Here is a 22173-nt window from a genome sequence, read left to right as displayed (position 1 = left end):
ATCAGCCATGATTGAATGGTGGAGCAGACTCTTTTTTTAAAAAAGTATTTTTGTTAAGGTTTTGCAGTATTTTTCATAATTAAACAGTAGTAAACATAATAACAAAACAAACTAGAGTGAACATTAACATAGTGCAAAAAGAGAATATACAATAACAATTAAATAGACATTACCCCACGCGACCCAGTCTTCCCACACCATTCCAATGAAGCACTTACACACCCCCCCCACCCCCCCCTACGGATTGCTGCTGCTGCTGACATTTAAATTTTCCCCGAGAAAGTTGACGAACGGCTGCCACCTCCGAGAGAACCCTAGCGTAGACCCTCTTAAGGCAAACTTTATTTTCTTGAGGCTGAGAAACCCAGCCATGTCGGTAACCCAAGTCTCTACACTCGGGGGCTTCAAGTCCCTCCACATTCATAAAATCCATCTCCGGGCTACTCCGGAGGCAAAGGCCAAGATGTCAGCCTCTTTCGCCCCCTGAACTCCCGGGTCTTCTGACACTCCAAAGATTGCTATCTCTGGACTCGGCACCACCCGTGTGTTAAGCACCTTGGACATTGCCCTCGCGAACCCTTGCCAGAACTCTTTTAGCTCTGGGCATGCCCAAAACATGTGGACATGGTTTGCAGGGCTGCCCTTGCACCTCATACAACTGTCTTCTACCTCAAAAACCTTGCTCATTCTCGCTGCCGTCATGTGTGCCCGGTGGACAACCTTAAATTGAATTAGACTGAGCCTGGCACATGATGAGAAGGAATTAACCCTGCCCAGGACCTCTGCCCACAGACCCGCTTCCAACTCCTCACCTAGCTCTTCCTCCCACTTGCCCTTGAGCTCCTCCACCGGGGTTTCCTCCGCCTCCTGTAGTTCCTGGTAGATATCCAACACCTTCCCCTCCCCCACCCAGGTGTCGGAGACCACCCTGTCCTGTATCCTCAGTGGCGGCAGCGTCGGAAAGGCCACTACCTGTTTTTTCAGGAAGGCTCATACTTGCAGATATTTAAAGGCGTTTCCTGGCTGCAGATTAAATTTGTGCTCTAGCGCCTTCAAACTGGGAAAGCTTCCGTCTATGAACAGATCTCCCATCCTTCTGATGCCTGCCCTCTGCCAGCTCTGGGACCCACCATCCATCCTACCTACGACAAACCTGTGGTTGTTGCATATTGGGGTCCAGACCGACGCTCCTTCCACCCTCTTGTACCTCCTCCACTGTCCCCAGATCCGCAGTGTCGCCACCACCACCGGACTTGTGGAGTAATGGGTCGGCGAGAACGGCAAAGGAGCCGTTATCAAAGCTCCCGGACTAGTACCTTTACATGACACCGCCTCCAGCTGTTCCCATCCCCCCTCCCCCCACCATCGCCCACTTCCTCATCATAGCTATATTGGCCGCCCAGTAATAGTTGCGAAAGTTTGGCAAGGCCAAACCCATTCCCCCCCGGACTGCGCTCCAGCAGCGATCTCCTTACTCGCTGGGTCTTATTCGCCCACACAGCCCGTAATGATCCTATTCACCCGTTTCAAAAAGACCTTAGGGATGAAGATGGGGAGGCACTGAAAGAAAAACAAAAATCTGGGGAGGACAGTCATTTTCACAGTCTGCAGCCTCCATGCCAGTGACAGCTGGAGCATGTCCCACCTTTTAAAGTCCCCTTCCATTTGCTCCACCAACCGGGTCAGGTTGAACCTGTGCAGGCCATCCCATTTCCTGGCCACCTGTATACCCAGATGACGAAAGCTTTTCTCTACCATCCTGAGCAGCAGCTCTTTCAGTCTCTCCTCCTGCCCCTTGGCCTGGATCACAAACAACTCGCTCTTTCCCATGTTCAGTTTGTACCCTGAAAAACTACCAAAATCTCTCAGGATCTGCAGAACCTCCCCCAACCCCTCCACAGGGTCCGAAATGTACAGGAGCAAATCATCCGCGTATAGCGATACCCAATGTTCCACAACACCCCCCCCCCAAATCCAGTCCCCGCCAGTTCCTCGAGGCTCTCAGCGCCATAGCTAGCGGTTCTATAGCTAGGGCAAATAGTAACGGGGAGAGGGGACACCCCTGCCTCGTTCCCCAGTGAACCTCGAAGTACTTCAATCTCAGCCGGTTTGTACTTACACTTGCTACAGGCGCCTGGTACAGCAATTTCACCCAGCCAATAAATCACTCACCAAACCTGAACCTCCCCAGCCTTTCCCACAGGTACTCTCACTCCACCCGGTCAAAGGCTTTCTCTGCGTCCATCGCTGTTACCACCTCCGCCTCCCCTCCCTCAGAGGGCATCATAATAATATTCAAAAGTCTCCGGACATTGGTATTGAGTTGTCTGCCTTTAACAAACCCAGTCTGGTCTTCCTCTATCACCCTTGGGACGCAATCCTCAATTCTTGTGGCCAGAGTCTTAGCTAGCAATTTGGCATCCACATTTAAAAGTGAAATCGGCCTGTATGACCCGCAATGTTCCGGGTCCTTCCCTCGTTTAAGAATGAGTGAGATCAAGGCCTGTGACATTGTTGGGGGGAGGGTTCCTTTCTCTCTAGCCTCATTGAAGGTTCTCATTAGGAGTGGGCTCAATATTTCCGAAAATTTCATATAGAATTCTACCTGGTAACCGTCCGGCCCCGGGGCTTTACCCGCTTGCATGTCCTCTATACCCTTGACAATCTCCTCCAATTCAATCGGGGCCCCCAGCCCCTCCACCAGGTCCTCTTCCACCTTTGGAAACCTCAACTGGTCCAAAAGTTGCCTCATCCCTTCCGCTCCCGTTGGGGGCTCAGACTCGTATAGTTTACTATGGAATTCCTTAAAGACTCCGTTCACCCCCCATGGATCCAAGACCGCGTTACCCTCCGTATTCTTTACGCCCCCGATTTCCCTGGTTGCCTCCCTCTTTGGCGGAGCAGACTCGATGGGCCAAGAGGCCGAATTCTGCTCCTATGTCTTATAACAGCTCATTTATAACCCAAAGCTCTTTACAACCAATGAAGTACTTCAGAAGTGTGATCACTGATCCCCCAAGCTGCCAATTATTCAGAAGTGTGATCACTGATCCCCCAAGCTGCCAATTATTCAGAAGTGTGATCACTGATCCCCCAAGCTGCCAATTATTCCAAACAACATTAAAGTGATAATGACCAGTCCCTGTTGTGACTTTGATTGAAGGATAAATATTAGCTCAGCAACAGGGATAATTCCCCTGCATTTTATCAAAATAGTCCCATGGGATCTTTTACATCCACCTGAGAGGGCAGAAGGGGCCTGGGTCTAATGTTTCATCAAAAAGGTGGCACGTGACAGGGCAGCATTGCCAATGTACAGAGTGTGTGATTAAGAGAGCAACCAGAGACATTGACAGCACACAAAGTCAAAGACAGAAAGAAAATGAAAGAGAGAGAGGTAGAGGCAGAGACTCTATGTCAAAGTCTGTACTTACCCTGCTCTGCCAGTCCGCCCGATTCTGTGCACATATTCTTCGATGTTGCGAGGGAAGTCGAAGTTAAACACATGTGTGATATCGTGTACATCAAGTCCACGCGAAGCAAGATCAGTTGCAATAAGAATCCGAACTCTCCCTGGAGAGCAGAGGTTTGCATTTATCGTCAGGTCCCCAGCAACATATATTCTGCATTTTCATATCAACCCAACACCCCCCACAGTTCATACCAACAACTACACTCCCCACCTCGCCGGTGCCCCCCCCCCCCCCCCCCCCCCCCCCCCCCCCCGCAACACTCTCTCCCCCACCTCCTGGGCTCCTTTATTAATTATATTCTGAAGTTTAGAACAGATCGTCAACATTTTGGTAAATGCATCATCTTCTTTTGGGTGAGATATTAAACTGAGGGGCAGAGTGAAAGTGCATAGTATACAAGCGTAAACACTTGATATGCTGCTTGCCTGGGCATCAGCTATTTTCCTGTGCACATGACAATCTGATAGCTCAATGATGCACTATTTAGGAGGTGGCACCAGTTCAGCATCTTCCTCATCAGGTTTACGAGGTTGGAGGAACACTGGGATTTGCCTGGATTCCCACAGGAGCAGGCACCATGGACTGCTCATACACAGCCCCAGTGCATACTGTTTCTCAAGAGGAAGGACGCCCAGTTAGTCAAAGTGCAATTTGTGTGTGGTGACACCACATCATGTGTGGTGACAGGCAGCAACACATGCAGGTCTGGGCCAGCATTCCTGGCAGTACTCGCGCTGCTTTTATTCTTCCCCAGTCATCAGTACCCCACCTGTAACTCCCAGTCTATCGGGTGGCAGGCAGGCTGCTCGGGCCAACTAGCTTATGACTCATGTTAGGAGAGATGTCAAGTTTTGATATAACAAGAATAATACTAAGAAATGATGAGGATGAGGTCAACAGCTATGGATAATGTTTGTGGTGGGGGATGAAGACACTAGCTTATCTTCCCATATTTAGGTGGAGAAAATTGCTGCTTGACTAGAATTTGATGTTTACAATTTAGAGGCAGTGGAGGGGTCTGGGTGTTCTCAATGTACATATGGAATCTGATGTGTTTTTGGATGGTGTATCTGATAGGCAGCAGGTAGGTGAAAAATAGCGGGGGCAGTTGATGGAGTTAATAGTGTTGGGGTGGGAAGAGAAGCCATTACAGGCAATTCTCTGCCTACAACTGGATAGCTAAAAATGGAACAGCAGTTTGGTCTTGGCCTTTGAGAGAGGACAGCATTGATTTATCAGAATGACAGCTGGATGCAAAGTGAGGAAATATTACGTACACAAACTAGGACAAAAACAAAATATTGCAATGTTGAAATCTGAATTTAAAAATAAATAGATGAAAAGGTCAAAAAACCTCGATTTCACTCTCCACAGATGCTGTTAGACCTGCTATATATTTCCAGCATTTTCGGTTTTACACAAATCAGATTTGTATTTTCTGGAATTTAGAAGATTAGGGAGTGATTTGACTGAAGTTTTCAAGATAACGGGGGGAACAGATAGGGTAGAGGGGAACTATTCCCACTGGATGGGAAATCTAAGACTAGGGAGTCACCTTCAAAGATCTGTGCGCAACCCCCCACCGCCAGGTTTCTCTGTTCTGCATCTCTTTTAAAATTACACCATGCAGTTTTACACTTCTGGCAGCCTCTCCTGTGCTTACCATTGTCTGCAATTCCTACAAGTTGATGTCCACAGCCAAGTTGCACCTCCCCTTTAAGAGGGGCAGATGCCTTTAAGATATATCTTATTTGTGTGAAGTTGGGACCCCATCAGCTAAGGTGCCGATCAATAGCATGAGGAAATTATGGCAGCTCGTCACTACTTTCAAAGAGTACCATTTTCTTTTCCAATTAAGGGGCAATTTAGCGTGGCCAATTCACCTACCCTGCACATCTTTGGGTTGTGGGGGTGAGACCCAAGCAGACACGGGAAGAATGTGCAAACTCCACACGGACAGTGACCTGGGACCCGGATCCCACTGCGTCACCGTGCTGCCCTTTTTAAAGAGTACTAGAGTAGGGGTCTTCTTTCTGCCCACATAGTTGGGTCCCTCACCTGTCCAAGAAAACACATTCAAATAAATGTTTACCCATAATGTCTGTCAGCAATCAACAACTTGGCAAATTGCTTCTGGCAGGGCTGGAGACACACAGTTTTCTGAGAAGCTGGTCATGAAGGTTGTAACTATTAAAAACGAACCACTTTAAAATCATGCAGTGTATTAGAATTTAGAAGAATTAGTGGTGATCTCATCAAAACATATAAAATTCTGAGGGGTCTTGACAGGGTATAGATGCTGAGAGTCAGCACAGGAGGAGGCCATTTCGCCCATCAAGTCCATGCCTGTTCTCTGTAGAGCAATCTAGTCAGTGCACCGCCCCCAACCTCTATCCCTTATCCGTACAGGTTTATTTCCCTCAGTTGCCCATTCAACTTCCCTTCAAACTTACAAATAATCTCCATTTGCACCACCCTCACAACCAGCGATTTCCAGGACTGTTATATATTGGGAAAAATTGTTAAGAGGGACAGAAACCCAGAAGGCTAAATCACATGCTTAAAGACATCATCACACAATGCGTATGCTGCTCATAACATAGAAACACATTACATTGCCCCCTCTTTTATAAAAAAACTTTGATAAACTATTTAATTAACTATAAAACTTCAAAAACGGACAACATCTTTGAGAATATGTACACTTCGCAAAATAATAGCTGACTGCTGACTTTTTTTCTTTAAATCTTATCTATAAAGTCTACTGATTGGTTTACAAAGTCTTCCTGATCTTCCTAGGTGTAGATTCAGATTTCGGACTGTCTGGTTTCAGGAAGTATAGAAGATTTGGTTTTTTTTTTGGATGGACTGGACAGCTCATAACTAGAGCATAATGAGGCAGAATTTATTCACTAAAGTGGGCTGTGGATGCTTGGGCATTGAGTATATTCAACGCTGAGACTGAGAGATTTTTGGAGATATGGGCCACTCCTGCTTCTATTTCTCATGTTTTTAAACTACGGACACGAGCTTGTGCCACATTCTAATGCTGAGGTTTAAGTTCCACCAGTTGCCCCTACAATGTTCTATGCCTTATGGTGTTTGTGCTTTATTCTAGGCAATATCCTAGGCTTTAATAAGGTCTTCCGTGAGGTTAGTAAATAAAAGTTGAGCACATGAGACTGGGGGAAATACAGTAGTATGGATTCATAATTGGATAATAGAATGAAAGCAGAGAGTAGTAATACATGGATCATTCTCAGGATGGCAGGCTGTTACTAGTGGGATAATGTGAAAATCAATGCTTGGTCCAAAATCCATATAAATAACTTGGGTGTGGGGACCAATTGTAATATTTCCAAATTTGCTGGTGACACCAAACTGGGCAGCAACAAAAGTTGTGAGGAGGATGCAAGGAGGTTTTAAACAGGACTTGGACAGGCTAAGTGAATGGGCTAGAAGATGGTAGATGGAATATAATGTGAAGAAGTGTGAAATTATTAATTTTGGTCGAAAAACCATAAAGGCAGAATACTTCTCAAACGGTTAATGTGGGAAGTGCTGGTGCCCAAAGGGAGATGATCAGCCATGATCTAACTGGATGATGGAGCAGGCTGAATGGACTACTCCTATATGTTCCAGCAACCACTTCCAAAATGGCTGCCTCCCTGCTTTATGGAATTCTCATGCTGCACAATCTTGAAGTCTCTCTCATAGACTACACCTTCAGGTGGGATGTCAACCGTTGACCTGAAGTCTCCAGCAGAACACCGCCGCAAATGTTTGTTTGGTCCATAGTTTAAAAAACATGTTGCTCTGTGACAGTTACAAATCAGAAAAATAACTACAGGATCACTAAATTAATTGTGTGCATCATTTTCTTTGAACACTTTCATCTATTAGTCATAAAATATTCAAGGTGAAAAAACACGACTGTTTTGACTGCCTGGGGCGGTCAGAGGCGGAAAGTCATGTGATGAAACATCCAGGAACACATCCAGCCAGACTTGCCAACTCTTAATCACCTTCTCAAATGTTCTTCCCACTAAACACCAGTTGATTCATATTTTCACCTGGTGGGTGGACCAAGATTACTGAGGGAGGCACTGCTATGCGCGAGAGAGGGAAAGCCCATGTTCACTTGTTATGCAACATTGCAAATTTGACAGGAACTCCTTGTGAACAAAGGCAACGGTCAAACATGTCACAAGACGCATCGGGGGAAGTGAGTATCAAACATAGAACTAGAAATAACTAAAAGCTGCCAAGTACTCGAAGAGTCAACAATGGCCCAAATTTTTAAGTGGTGCAGAAAATGTTTAATTGATGCAAAACTTCCTTAACTCCATTTTCAGTGGTTACAGACATTTCCCTTTGAGTTACCTTCCTTAAAATCTTCCAGAGCCTGCTCTCGATCACATTGTTCCCGATCACCATGAAGAGACTGGACTGGGATCCCCTGCAGACTGAAGTCACTCGACAAATCATCAGCTCTAGAATCAGGCCCAAACGATATTGTTAGTCACCAGGTGAAAACTTACAAACTGAAAAAAAAGGACGCCACCTCTTTGACCAGTGGCCTCCAGCCCTTCCTGACTGACACATCGAAAGTGGTGTTGGTTAGGGAGGGGGAGGAAAGAGGAGGAGACAGCTGTCAAAGACTGACAAGTACTATCTGCAGAGATTTACAGTCTTATGCAGGGCCTATGAGCTCCCTTGTGATCTTCCGCATATTGAAATACTACATTTAGAATAAATTTATACTTGCTTTCCTTATTGGTTCTACACATTCTCACATTCTTCTAGTCACACTTTAGAAGGGCATTCAGATTAAGGGTTTGCCAAATTTTATTTTGACAGAGTTTTCAGAAGTTTAAAGCACGTTCTCCTGTCATGTTTGAAATAAAAATCAGGAACAAAGGGGTTAATGAGCTGTGGATTGCTGCAGACTCAGACTGAATGACATATTCTGCCTGCTGGTTACAAAGCCACAAAGCAGCCTGTTCAGGTTTCCGACCAACTGGCTATTCTTCCTGATGGGAGATTTCTTGTAAACGAGGCAATCTCACAAAAAAAACTTTAATATAATGTCACACGCTGAGTAATTTGACCACTTGGGTTTCGATTCAGCAGAAATGAAACATTTTTGAATAATTTCTTCCAGTATTTCCCGCGAAACATGACCATGTCGTATAACCTGCTCTACAAGAATTACCATTCATATCATGCCATATCTTTGCAACATCGAGGAAAGTCCCAAGATGCTCCACAGAAGTAGAACCATATTTTTAAAATAGACACAGAGATATTGGGACAAGTGGCGAACAACGTGCTCAGAGATCGGTTTTAAGGGAGTCTTCCCAAATTGTGGGTCACAATGAGATTTTGGGGTCGTGAGCTCGGAGGTTGCAATGGCCGACATGGAGCTCAGACTGATATCTGACAGCTGGCTGCTCTCCCAGTGTATTGCCTCGTCATTTCATCAACTCCACCCCCCGTTCTCTCCCCCCCCCCCCCCCCCCCCCACGCCCCCCTACCACCCAGGTCAAGAACCAAAGCTGCATTCCCAACCCCATCCACTCCTGATCAACAACTGAAGCCCCCCACCCCACCTCCGCCCAAATTGTGACTCTGGGGGGGTCACACAGAGTGTAAGGAATTAAATTGTGCCACATCAGGAAAATGTTTCAAGGAGTGTCTTAAAGGAGCAGAGAGATATGGAGAGGCGGAGAGATTTTGGGACGCAATTTCAGTCTTTTAAGGCTTCAACAGCTAATGACATTGTTTCTGATGGGGATCTGAAGGCATAATTGAAAGAAACCAAATGGTATTTTTCGGATGTGGAGGTGGTTGTTCGTCGAGGAGGTTACAGCGATAGGTCGATCACTTAGAAGGTTTGGAAGACTAAGGGTGAGTATATTAAACTGAAGACATTGCCAGACAGCTAGTGTTTGCGGAGTGATGGATGAGCTGGACTTGGTGTGAGTTAGGAAATGGACAGCAGAGTTTATAGAAGCTGGAAGATAACAGGCTAGCCAAAACAGCATTGGAATAGTCAAATTGACAAAAATATGGATGAAAGTTTCTGTAGCAGATGAACTTAAGCAGGGGTGGACACAGACAAGGTTACAGAAGTGGAATTAAGTGTTCTTAGCAATGGGAAAGGATTTGGGGTCAGGAACTTAACTCAGCGTCAAGTGGGCCAGTGAGGTTGCAAACAGCCTGGTTCAACCCGAGGGAGGGGATTGGTGAAGAGGGAACGGAGAATGTGATAGGGCTGAAGATAATGCCATTGTTATTCTCAATATTTAGCTGGAGGAAAGAGCAGTTCATCCAAAACTCAAGATGAGATAAGCAGATTGGCAATACAAAGGGAGTGGAGGGGATCAGGGAGGCAGCAGTGAAATAGAACTGGGCATTATCAGTGTTGGTGGGAAAATTTTGTTATGATTGCGGAACATTCATGTGGGAAAATTCTGCTGTTTACAATATATAACTAATTCTTAACTATGTTGAAAATTATATCTAACCCTGCGGTTTGATGTACTTTCAGTTTCTGCTACTGGAATAGCAGCCCTTTGTGCAAAACAAATGTCTCATCGCCAGGTGCATACTCAAAGACAATGGACTATAATAAACTTTGCCCAATGTCAGAATGCCTTAAGATATGTGTGTCTGCCCAGCTAGCTACAAGCTGAAGAATTAGATTAGATTACAAATTAATAACCATTTATGGCATGGACTGAGATAATGGCGGATTAATTAGTTGCATGGAAAGAATTGTGACGCGAATAAAGGTGATTGGCTGCATGTACATGAGATTACAAACTGATTTTGCTTTCAAATCTGTATATTAACCACGAGCAAACCTTACCTCAAGTGAGAAAGAGTGTTGTCTAAAGGCTGCGGAGCCACAGGCCTTTCTCCCAGATCTGATATAATAAACTGCTTCTTTACTCAATCAAAAAGGCCTACGTGTGAATATTTTCACCTCTAACAATCAGTATTCATGTGAAATGTGACCCCAAGTTTGAGAATGGCATCACCGAGGCACAGCACATCGACCAGGAAAATGGACATTTTACTATTAAGCCAATTGCAAGGATTGAATTTAACATTGAAAAGGACAGGTTGAAGTGTCTTTTCACTTTCCATCCTCTATCATAGAATTTACAGTGCAGAAGGAGGCTATTCGGCCCATCGAGTCTGAACCGGCCCTTGGGAAGAGCTCCCTACTTAAGCCTAGGCCTCCATCCTATCCCCGTAACCCAGTAACCCCACTTAACCTTTTTGGACACCCAGGTCAATTTAGCATGGCCAATCCACCTAACCTGCACATCTTTGGACTATGGGAGGAAACCGGAAAACCCAGAGGAAACCCACGCAGACACGAGGAGAACGTGCAGACTCCGCAGTGAGCCAGGGACCAAACCTTCCATACATTGAACTCCTGATGAATGACTGGTTTACACTCAGAATCACTGCTCAGAATCTAAAATGCCGACATGCTACAATTATTGTGAATTAAAACTTTCTTACATAATGCCATCGCAAGGCCAGAAACAAGGCAGAGTTCAAGTTGATAAATGGGGTAAAGAATCAGGACATTTTATGTGGGAGGGGACCAACTCTGATGTTAATAGATAATGAAAGGTAACATGGGCAGCAAGAAGTTAATTCTGATGGTGTTTGAAGAAGAGGTGCGGGGAGGTCCAGGGGAGGATAAGCACTGGCATAGACATGTTGAACGTGGGGCTGTTTTTGTGCTTAGACCTAATGTGAAGCGACAATGAGACATTCCTCCGCTGTGTTGAGGACATTTTTATACAGAGACAAGCCTGTGATTCGCAATGAATTACAACTCAATCAGTATCAATTCTTGTTTATATTTGAAAGGATTCTCCTTTGAGCTGCATCTTTATCATTGGAAAATTCTCTGTAGTCAAAGTCTAAATCAGGTGGCCAGAAATACAATTTTTAATCCTAACAGCATGCATGAGACTTGCCTTTGGACCACTCCCTGTGTTCGCCCATTGGCCGAATTATAATTTTTTATTTCCAAGTGCGCAATCTAATTCCCATTTGAAAGTTACTTTTTAATTAAATCTAAAGTGATTTAAAGAAAAACCCTAATATGTTTTGGGGTAGTGGCTATTACATTGCGATAGCCTCCTCGGCACGAAATGCACCTGATGCTGTCACTGCTCACGTCTGTGACCAGCAAATCCAAACTCTCTGATATTATCACGACAGCTATACTACTAAGTCAACAAAGTGCTCCAAAAGAGAGAGAAATCAGGTGTCAACCAGAGAAGGAATGTAAATATATGGAAAACCAGACAATTCATTTCTTCCCAGCCCCATTGTAATGAGGTGAATTTTCCTTGTTTTCTGGTCAATATTTATTCCTCAATCAAGGTGACTAAAACAAACCTGGATATTACCATAAAGCTTTGACAAAGAGTCATCGGACTCAAAACATTCGCTCTTTTCTCTGCCTACAGATGCTGCCAGACTTGTTGAGATTTTCCAGCATTTTCTCTTTCGTTTCAGATTCCAGCATCCGCGGTAATTTGCTTTTATTTTGGACATTATCATATTAGTGTTGTGGGCCTTGTGTCCAAATTAGCTGCTGCTTTTCCTACACTACAATGGTGTGCACAATTCAAAAGTACTTCATTGGCTGTGAAGCGCTTTTGGACATCCTGAGGTCATGAAAGGTGCTATATAAACACAAGTCCTTCTTTCGTTCTGTAATCTGACACTCACTTGCTGCCCCATCCAGAGCTGGACTATTGTATGACAGCGGTTCAGGTACAGTTTCCTGCAGGAGCAGTAAAATATCCTGATGAAATATACCAAGTCAGTCTAAGCTAGAGCAACCAAAACAGCTCATTTGACAGCAGCTAGCGCCCCGAATCTGGGATTTTCTAACGTTTCAATAAACAAAGGAGAATTGAGGAAAAGCAGAGCACCATTAGTCCTGCACTGCTAACACTGAACGTACGTAAGCTTTCTTCCCACAAAGATGATGACTTTGTCCATGGGGTTCATGGATTCAATGAAGTGAAGTGTGTAGCTTCTTTTCTCTTCTTCAGTGATAACTAGTACATTTTGTTCCACTGTCTCCACTGCCTAAGAGAAACATGATTATTTATCTTCTTACAATACAAGCACTCATCTACTTTTGTCTGTTGGATAAATATGTTCAGTGTGGCGATATATTTCTAACACACATACGCTATGCATTTGGCAACATTCGGTAGATTTGGTGAAGCTGCTCCCCCAATGGAAAGAAAACACAAGTTGAAAAACTAACACTATCTCTCATGGCAAGTCCTTTTACCATGTCTCCTACCAGGATAGTTGAATTTACACTTTTGCCGATATATATCGACCCCTCACTATTCAGTTTAATTCCTGGGCTTCTATTGGGCATCAGTATTGACCTCCAGCTCAAACCAGATTAGAGAATCCTTGCAGTGCAGAAGGAGGCCATTCAGCCCATCGAGTCTCCACCCAAGCCCACCTCCACCTTATCCCCGCAGCTCCATAACCCCACCTAACCGTTGGGCACAGAGGCAATTTAACACGACCAATCCACCTAATCTGCACATCTTTGGACTGTGGGAGGAAACCGGAGCACCCGGAGGAAACCCACACAGACGGGGGGGGGGGGGGGGGGGGGGGGGGGGGGGGAATGTGCACACTGCACACAGGACAGTCACCTGAGGTTGAATTGAACCCGGGTCCCTGGCTCTACGAGGCAGCAGCGCTAACGACTGTGACATCCCAACAGATGTACAATTACACACACCTAATACAGAATCAATAAAAGCAACTCCTGAAACTCACAATTTGGAGGAGAGAGTTTCAGATTTCTAATGCAAATTGTATGAAGAAATGCTTCCTGAAATCACCCTTCAACTTCCAGCTCTAATTTTAAGATTCTGCCCCTTTATCCAGGACTCCACCCCGCCAGTGGAAATATTTTCTCTCTATCTTACTGAATTCCTTTAGCACGTCAATAGATCACCGTCAATCTTCTAAAGTCAAGGGAATACAAATCTCGTCTGTCTCACTTGTTCTCATCATTTAACCCTACAACTCCCTCAATCTTGTTGTTTAGGCTGGTTATAATGCCCAGCTTGTGCTGATGGCTGAAATTGTTTGGCAAAACGCCTGCACTTGCCCCACACTATAGATATCATGCTAACTGCATGCTAACAGCTGCCAGTTTAAAAAAACAGCGGTCAGAGCAGCTCTTTAAACCATTTTAATCTCTGGTAATGCCAGCTGCATTCGATAATGGTTAGTGGAGCTTGATGTAGAACTCAAGGGTCATGACACGGTAGCACAGTGGTTAGCGCCGTTGCTTCATCGCTCCAGGGTCCCAGGTTCGATTCCCAGCTTGGGTCACTGTGTGTGTGTGTGTGTGTGTGTGTGTGTGTGTGTATGCGTGTGTGTGTGTGTGTGTGTATGCGTGTGTATGCGTGTGTGTGTGTGTGTGTGTAGTCTGTACGTTCTCCGTGTGTCTGTATGGGTTTCTTCCGGATGCTCCGGTTTCCTCCCACAAGTCCCGAAAGACGTGCCATTAGGTAATTTGGACTTTCTGAATTTGCCCTCCGTGTACCCGAACAGGCGGCGGAATGTGGCGACTAGGGGCTTTTCACAGTAACTTCATTACAGTGTTAATGCAGTCTGTTACCTGCAGTACAACCTACTTTACCTAGCCTACTTTAACAAAACAAAACCACCAGAATTCTCTTTTTATAAGCAGAGCATATTTTCTTACTGTGTTTTGATGCACAATGTAAATTACATTAACCTTCTGAAAGTATTTTAACAGATTGCAGACAAAAGTACTTATTTTCCTGTACTCACTGCCAAATCAAGAGTTCCTACATAAACCATCATCGGATTCTTCAGATATGATTTTGATAATCTCCGAACGCCATCAGGCCATGTTGCACTGCAGAGAGAGGAGAAAGGGTTAACAACACATAGTGGCGTCTGTAGCTTTGCAATTATATAAAGTTATCTGCTAAGTGCTGCAATGATGAAAAAAATCAGGCTGATTCCAGCACAATGCACAAGCATATCTATGTATATATTGCAAAAGCATTCTCTTTCCTCAAGCCAACCTGCTTCACTTTTTCCATAAAAGTATTGAATCTATGCTGGGTAGTTCCACATATAGTGCTCAGTGTTGGGGTACAGTTCCACACCTAACTTTTAAAAATGAATACAGTAAGAAGTCTTACAACACCAGGTTAAAGTCCAACAGGTTTGTTTCAAACACGAGCTTTCGGAGCACGGCTCCTTCTTCAGGTCTGAAGAAGGAGCCGTGCTCCGAAAGCTCGTGTTTGAAACAAACCTGTTGGACTTTAACCTGGTGTTGTAAGACTTCTTACTGTGCTCACCCCAGTCCAACGCCGGCATCTCCACATCTTAAAAATGAATGTACAGGATGTGGGTGTCGCTGGCTAGCCTGCATGTATTTACCACCCCTCTGATATCGCTGTCAATTGAATGAGCTACACGATCAGAAAAAGGGAGAAGTCAGTTTACCCTTTTCTACCTGGTCATAATGGTCTGTCTATCAGGTCGTATGTCCAAAAGAATCTTCATAATCTGTGGTTCAAATCCCATATCCAACATTCGATCGGCTTCATCCAGCACCTGTTAGAGGCAATGTGACAAGATTGTTCAACATAAACTATTCTCTGCTCAAATAAAAATTATTAATTTTTGTCACAACAGCCTTCAAGCGATGAGGAGCTGCCTCTGATATTTAAGACAGAATCTATCCAGCACCTTGAAAGCATGTGGCTTGCAGCTTTGATCACCGAGTATTCTATTGAACACTGGAACTCCCTCCGACAGAACTGTGGGTGTATCTATGCTTCAGGGCAGTGCTTTTAGGAGGCAGCTCACCACTAGGGATGGGCAATGAATGTTGGCCTTGCAATGCAAGGAAACAATCACAGAATGACAATAGAATGAGAATACAATGAAATAGAATGACAATGTCTTTTTCAAAGAGCTCATCCACTAAAGCCTGAAGATCATTGGATACCATGATAACATATATTGTTTTGAGAGAGAATTGGCCATTTTTTGCAAGAAAAGTGAGGATTGTTACAAATATCAAAACTCAGTATTTGACGTGCAATGATGTCCATGGTGAGATATAGCAATGCAATCACTGCACATTTGAGCACAGGATTACAAGTTAACATTCCACATTCACGGAACAGCAGACTTGAATTCACTTCCTGCCAACTTCCTACATTCTAATCTCCACATTTCTGATGGGAATTGTTCATATAAACTGGTCCTGCTGTAAGTAAACCTTCCTGGCAGTGATGTCAGGATTGCAGAATACATTTGTAGTGCAGTTTCTATGATAAAAGTGAATACAGAAATTTATTTTGGAAATAGAAAGTCTAACTTTAAAATGAAAACTTGCAAACAAAGATGCACTCCGTCTTCTCTGTATAATGACACTTCACCGGAACACAAGTATAGACTTGTTTCGTTGTGCTAATTCCTTTGATATATGTTCATGGGATGTGGGTATTGCTGGCAAGGCCAGTAAGTATTACCCATCCCCAGTTGTCCAAGGTGTTAGTTGGTGCGCTGCCTTCTTGAACTGTTGCAGTCATTTTGGAGTAGGCGTTTACACCATGCTGTTAAAGGAGGGATAACTAGGGTCTTGACCAAGTGACATTGAAGGAACAGTGATCTAGTTCCAAGTCAGGATGGTGCGTGGCTTGACAGACACTTGCAGGGGGTGGTGTTTCTGCACCTACTGCACTTGTTCTTCTCGGCAGTAGAACTCACAGGTTTGGAAGGTGTTGAAGAAAACTTGATGAGTTGCTACAGTGCAGCCTGTAGATGGTGGCGGAGGGAGTGAATGTTTAAGATCAGGTAGGCAGCTTTCTCATGGATAGTGTAAACCTTCTTCAGAGTTGTTGGAGCCACATTCATCCAGACAGGTGGAAAGTATTCCATCATATTCCTGACATGTACCTTGAAGATAGTGAAATGGCTTCAGGAAGTCAAGAGGTAAGTTACTTGCCTAGCCTCTGACCTGCCCCTAAAGCCTCAGTATTTATATGGCTGGCGCAGTTACATTTCTGGTCAATGGTGACCCCCAGGATATTGTGAGGGAGGGGGGAATTCAGCAATGGTAATGGTGCTAAGTGTCAAAGGGTGGTGTTTAGATTCTATTTTAGAGATGGTCATTGCCTGGCACTTGTGTGGCACAAATGTTACTTGTCACTTATCATCACAATCCAGAATTTGTCCAGGTCTTGCTGCATATGGAAAGGGCCTGCTTCAGTTTCTGCAGAGTCACAAATAGGACTGAACACTGTAGTCATCAGTGAACGTCTCACCTCATGATCGAGGTGATTGCTGAAATGGCTGAAGGTGGTTGGGCCTAAGACACTATCCTGAGGAATGCCTGCAACAACGTCCAGGAAGACTGACTCGTCATCATGTATAGATTAATTCAATGCCCTTGAGCCAATAGGAAAGGGTATTCCTCCCTTGACTTCTAACTAATAGTTTGTGCTCTCAGTGCCAATTCTCTATGGAAAAATCAGTCCACACTCACTATCCAGACTGACATAAAGACCAGCCTCTTTGCCAAAGTTGCCTGGCATAGAAATAGAAAAATAGAAAATCGCTTATTGTCACGAGTAGGCTTCAATGAAGTTACTGTGAAAAGCCCCTAGTCGCCACATTCCGGCGGCTGTCCGGGGAGGCTGCTACGGGAATCGAACCGTCCTGCTGGCCTGCTTTAAAAGCCAGCGATTTAGCCCAGCGAGCTAAACCAGCCCCTACCTATATACATATATACATCTGTATAGTTGCCTCTCAAAAACTGAATGCAGTTGAAATTCATGTGAGAAGTTTGAAGAAAATGCCACCTGCTGGGGAACTAATGCACTACAACACATGGTCCCAGAAAGTTCACCAGCTATTTACAAGTGAATTAATCCTTTGCCGCCACCTCTGATTCCAATTTAACATTGCTAGATATATCCAGACTAAAATTCTATTAAGGTCTGGTTAAACCGAGCAAAACATAGAAACTAATGTGAATCACGAATACAGTGCCCAGCATTATAAACTGAGAACCTGACAAAGTTGGACACTGGATTGAAATCCAGTCTGGACTGAGGGTCTGAAAGTCCCCGCTATCTGTTGGTGGCCAGGGTCCCGTATATATTAATTTAGCCAGTCTTAGCATAGTTACTAAGTGCCCAGAGAACTGTCGGATGGCCGATTTTTAAAAAATTTTTTTTTTATAAGTTTAGATTAGCCAATTATTTTTTCCAATTAAGGGGCAATTTAGCGTGGCCAATCCACCTACTCTGCACATTTTTGGGTTGTGGGGGCGAAACCCACGCAGACACGGGGAGAACGTGCAAACTCCACACGGACAGTGACCCAGAGCCGGGATCGAACCTGGGACCTCAGCGCCGTGAGGCGGTTGTGCTAACCACTAGGCCACCGTGCTGCCCTTCGGATGGCCGATTTGAGGAAACGCGCTGTTGGATGGACAGTCCTGACAGCCGCATTATTTGCTGGAAATACTGAGTGGGTCTGGCAGCATCGCAGGAGAGTGAGAGAAACAGAGTTAACGGGCAAGATCTACCCGCTGCTGGGTGAACTGTCCCACAGGTTTCCCAGCAGCCACAATGCCTTGCGGGATTTACCCAAGTCCCGTGAGATGTTGGGATCAGGAACCCGCCCACAATGGGCAGGGCCAAGGTCCACTTGCACAATAGGCCTCAAACCTATTAAGGACAACTTGCCTGCGATCTAACGGCCTCCCCAGGAAGTCCGCAGCCAGGTGCAGTTCAGTACTGGTCCAAACAAACCTGGCACAACGGCACCCTGGGGGGGGGGGTTTCCGCAGGCCATCGGAGGCCCCTGGATGGCTGGGGATTGTGCAGGGTGGCCCCCTGGCTCTCTCCCTGGAATGTGGGAAACCTGGCACTGCCAAGATGACAGGGTCACTGCCAGGGTGGAAGTACAAGGGTGCCCAGGTAGCACTGCCAAGGCTCAGGGCCTGAGGGGGGACCATGCCAATGAAAGGGGGATGGGTGAAGACTTCCGGTTGCGGCTATGCTGAGCTAAGCCGCACGTTCGGCAGCTCCCGCTTTAATAGAACTTGTGGGCTCTTTTCAGGGCCCCAAACGGCGCTGATTCGACGATTCCCGGTGGATAAAGGGGTCTGGAGCAAAACCCCCCGGGATTTATGGTGCGGACTCGGAGTGGGGCGAGGAGAAAAACGGCAGTAGCTCTCCTGGAAAAGCGGGGGAAGGTGGACAAAATGGCGGCCGGTGGAGCCCCTGAGGAGTGGAGGCAGTGGGCGGAGGAGCAGCAGGCGGCCCTCCTGCGCTATTTTACGGAGCTGAAAGGGGAGTTGTTGGAATCCCTGAAGGTGACGACGAGTAAGCTGCTGGAGACCCAGACAACCCAGGGTGCAGCGATACTTGAGTTACAGCAGCAGGCCTCTGAGCGCGAGGTGTTGGTTTCGGCCCTCGTGGGGAAGGTGGAGATACATGAGGCGCTCCATAAAAAGTGGCAAGATCAGTTCGAGGAGATGGAGTTTCGGTCACGGAGGAAGAACTTGCGGATCCTGGGCCTCGAGGAGGGGCTGGAGGAGTCGGACTTGCCGGCCTCTGTGGCCGTGATGCTGAACTCGCTGGTGGGGGCAGGATCCTTCCATCTGCCCCTGGAGCTGGAGGGGGCCCACAGAGTACTGGCCAGGCGGCCTAAGGCGAATGAACCCCCGCGGGCGGTGCTGGTGCGGTTCCATCGGTTCAGTGACCGGGAGTGTGTGCTGCGATGGGCCAAGAAGGTGAGGATTAGTAAGTGGGAGAATTCGGTAGTGCGTATCTACCAGGACTGGAGTGCGGAGGTGGCCAAGCGGAGAGCCGGGTTTAACCGGACGAAGGCGGTGCTCCACGGAAAGCAGGTGAAGTTTGGCATGTTGCAGCCTGCGCGCCTGTGGGTCACCTACAAGGACCGGCATCACTACTTTGAGTCCCCGGAGGAAGCGTGGGCCTTTGTGCAGGCTGAAAAGTTGGACTCGAACTAGAGATTGGGGGCTGTGGTAATTTTTCTATTTCTGTATCACTGTCTATGCTGTTGCTGGTCATTCTGTTTGTTTCTGTTTTTTCTCTCGCTTTCGGACGACGTGGGTTATGGTTTTGTGTTTTAAGGGGGGTACTGGGGTTTGTGGTTGATCTGTGTCTTTGTTTGTACGGAGTTGGTGGTTGGGTTGGGACTGAGGTTTGGGAGCTGCATTGGTGGGGTGGGGCAGTGTGAAAGCACGGGCTTTTCTCTGGTTTCCCGCACTGCAGGACGAGGGGTGTGGAGCTGGTGGCGAGGGGCGTGGTTATTAGACCCGTTTTCCCGGGCCGAAGCGGTGCCAAGAAGCTGATGCAGGGGAGGAGGGGGGACCTCATATCGGGAGGGGCCGGAGTTGGGGCGGGAGCTGCCGGGGTCAGCAGAAGTCAGCTGGCTCACGGGAGTACTGTGGAGGGAATGTCGCGGCTAGGAGGGGTCCGGGGTGGGGGAATACCGGGTTGCTGCTGGATTGGCCAGGGAGGAGTTGGTGCGGGTCGGGGTGAGGTTCTATCGCTGTGGGAAACGGGCCGAATGGGTGCTGGCCAGAGGCGAGCAGTCGATGGGCTATGGCTAGTTGACGGGGGAGGGGTGCCCCCGATCCGGCTGATTACGTGGACCGTGAGGGGGTTGAATGGGCCAGTTAAGCGGGTCCGGGTGTTTTTGCATCTGAAGGGGCTGAAGGCGGACGTGGCCATGCGCCAGGAGACCCACCTGAAGGTGGCAGACCAGGTCCATCTGAGGAAGGGGTGGGTGGGGCAGGTTTTCCATTCAGGGCTCGACTCGAAGAACCGGGGGTGGCGATCCTGGTGGGGAAAGAGGGTGGCGTTTGAGGCGTCGGAGGTTGTGGCTGATAGTGGCGGCAGATATGTGATGGTGAGCGGTAAGCTGCAGGGGGAGAGGGTGGTGTTGGTTAATGTGTACGCCCCAAATTGGGATGATGCTGGTTTCATGAGGCGTATGTTGGGCCGCATTCCTGGCCTGGAGGCGGGGGGCCTGATCATAGGGGGGGGACTTCAATACGGTGCTGGATCCCCTATTGGATCGTTCTAGTTCAAGGACAGGCAGGAGGCCGGCGGCGGCCAAGGTGTTGAGGGGGTTTATGGACCAGATGGGAGGAGTGGATCCCTGGAGGTTCGGGAGGCCGAGGACTCAGGAGTACTCTTTTTTCTCCCATTTGCACAGGTTTATTCCCGCATTGATTTCTTTGTTTTGAGTAGGGGACTGGTCCCGAGGGTGGAAGAGGCCGAGTATTCGGCTATTGCGATTTCGGACCACGCTCCGCATTGGGTGGATCTGGAGATGGGGGTGGTGCGGGACCAGCGCCCGCTTTGGCGTCTGGACGTGGGGTTGTTGGCTGATGAGGTGTGTAGGAGGGTTCGGGGATGTATCGAGAGGTACCTCGAGGTCAATGATACTGGGGAAGTCCAGGTGGGGATGGTGTGGGAGGCTCTGAAGGCAGTGATTAGGGGGGAGCTGATCTCAATCCGAGCCCATAGGGAGAGGGGGGAGAGGAGGGAGAGGGAGAGACTGGTAGGGGAGCTGTTGAGTGTGGATAGGAGGTACGCGGAGGCCCCGGAGGAGGGATTGCTGGGGGAGCGGCGTAGCTTGCAGGCCAAGTTTGATTTATTGACCACCAGAAAGGCAGAGACACAGTGGAGGAAGGCGCAGGGAGCGGTCTATGAGTATGGAGAGAAGGCGAGCAGGATGCTGGCGCATTAGCTTCGTAAGCAGGACGCGGCTAGGGAGATTGGTGGAGTGAATAATAGGGGTGGGAATGTGGTGCGGCAGGGGGCAGAGGTCAATGAGGTCTTTAGGGACTTCTATAGGGAACTGTACCGGTCGGAGCCGCCGGCGGTGGGAGGGGGAATGGAGAGTTTTTTGGACAGGCTGCGATTTCCAAGGGTGCAGGAGGAGCAGGTGGAGGGACTGGGGACACCGTTCGAGTTGGAGGAGCTGGTCAGAGGGATTGACCACATGCAGTCGGGGAAGGCGCCGGGACCGGATGGGTTCCCGATTGAATTTTATAAGAAATATGCGGACCTGCTGGGTCCACTGCTGGTTAGGACCTTCAACGAGGCATGGGAGGGGGGTGTTCTGCCCACGACGATGTCTCGTGCACTAATCTCCCTGATCCTGAAGCGTGATAAGGACCCCTTGCAGTGCGGATCATACAGGCCGATTTCACTGCTGAATGTGGACGCCAAGTTGCTGGCGAAGATCTTGGCCACTAGAATAGAGGACTGGGTGCCGGGGGTGGTACATGAAGATCAGACGGGTTTTGTGAAGGGGAGGCAGCTGAACACTAACGTGCGAAGGCTGCTAAATGTGATAATGATGCCGGCAGCAGGAAGAGAGGTGGAGATTGTGGTGGCATTGGATGCGGAGAAGGCCATTGACAGGGTTGAGTGGGGTACTTGTGGGAGGTGTTGGAGAGGTTCGGGTTTGGGGAGGGGTTTATTAAATGAGTGAGGTTGCTGTACGAGGCCCCGATGGCGAGTGTAGCGACAAATGGGAGGAGGTCAGAGTACTTCAGGCTCCACCGTGG

The 22173-nt window shown here is 47.3% G+C and overlaps 1 protein-coding gene across 1 annotated transcript in view; it reads right to left on the bottom strand.

Moving 5' to 3' along the window:
* ddx43 (DEAD (Asp-Glu-Ala-Asp) box polypeptide 43) overlaps positions 1 to 22173 on the bottom strand; it is an 86414-nt gene that overhangs the window by 6802 nt on the left and 57439 nt on the right. The window contains exons 10-14 of the mRNA XM_038800476.1: positions 15055 to 15155; positions 14358 to 14445; positions 12481 to 12608; positions 7857 to 7966; positions 3435 to 3573 (exon numbers count right to left, since the gene is read on the bottom strand). Coding sequence (XP_038656404.1) covers positions 3435 to 3573; positions 7857 to 7966; positions 12481 to 12608; positions 14358 to 14445; positions 15055 to 15155 — 566 coding nt within the window. The remainder of the gene's footprint in view (positions 1 to 3434; positions 3574 to 7856; positions 7967 to 12480; positions 12609 to 14357; positions 14446 to 15054; positions 15156 to 22173) is intronic.

This window comes from Scyliorhinus canicula, chromosome 6 (assembly GCF_902713615.1).
Source record: "Scyliorhinus canicula chromosome 6, sScyCan1.1, whole genome shotgun sequence".
Lineage (NCBI taxonomy): Eukaryota > Metazoa > Chordata > Chondrichthyes > Carcharhiniformes > Scyliorhinidae > Scyliorhinus > Scyliorhinus canicula.
This window is presented reverse-complemented; position numbering and strand designations above follow the sequence as displayed.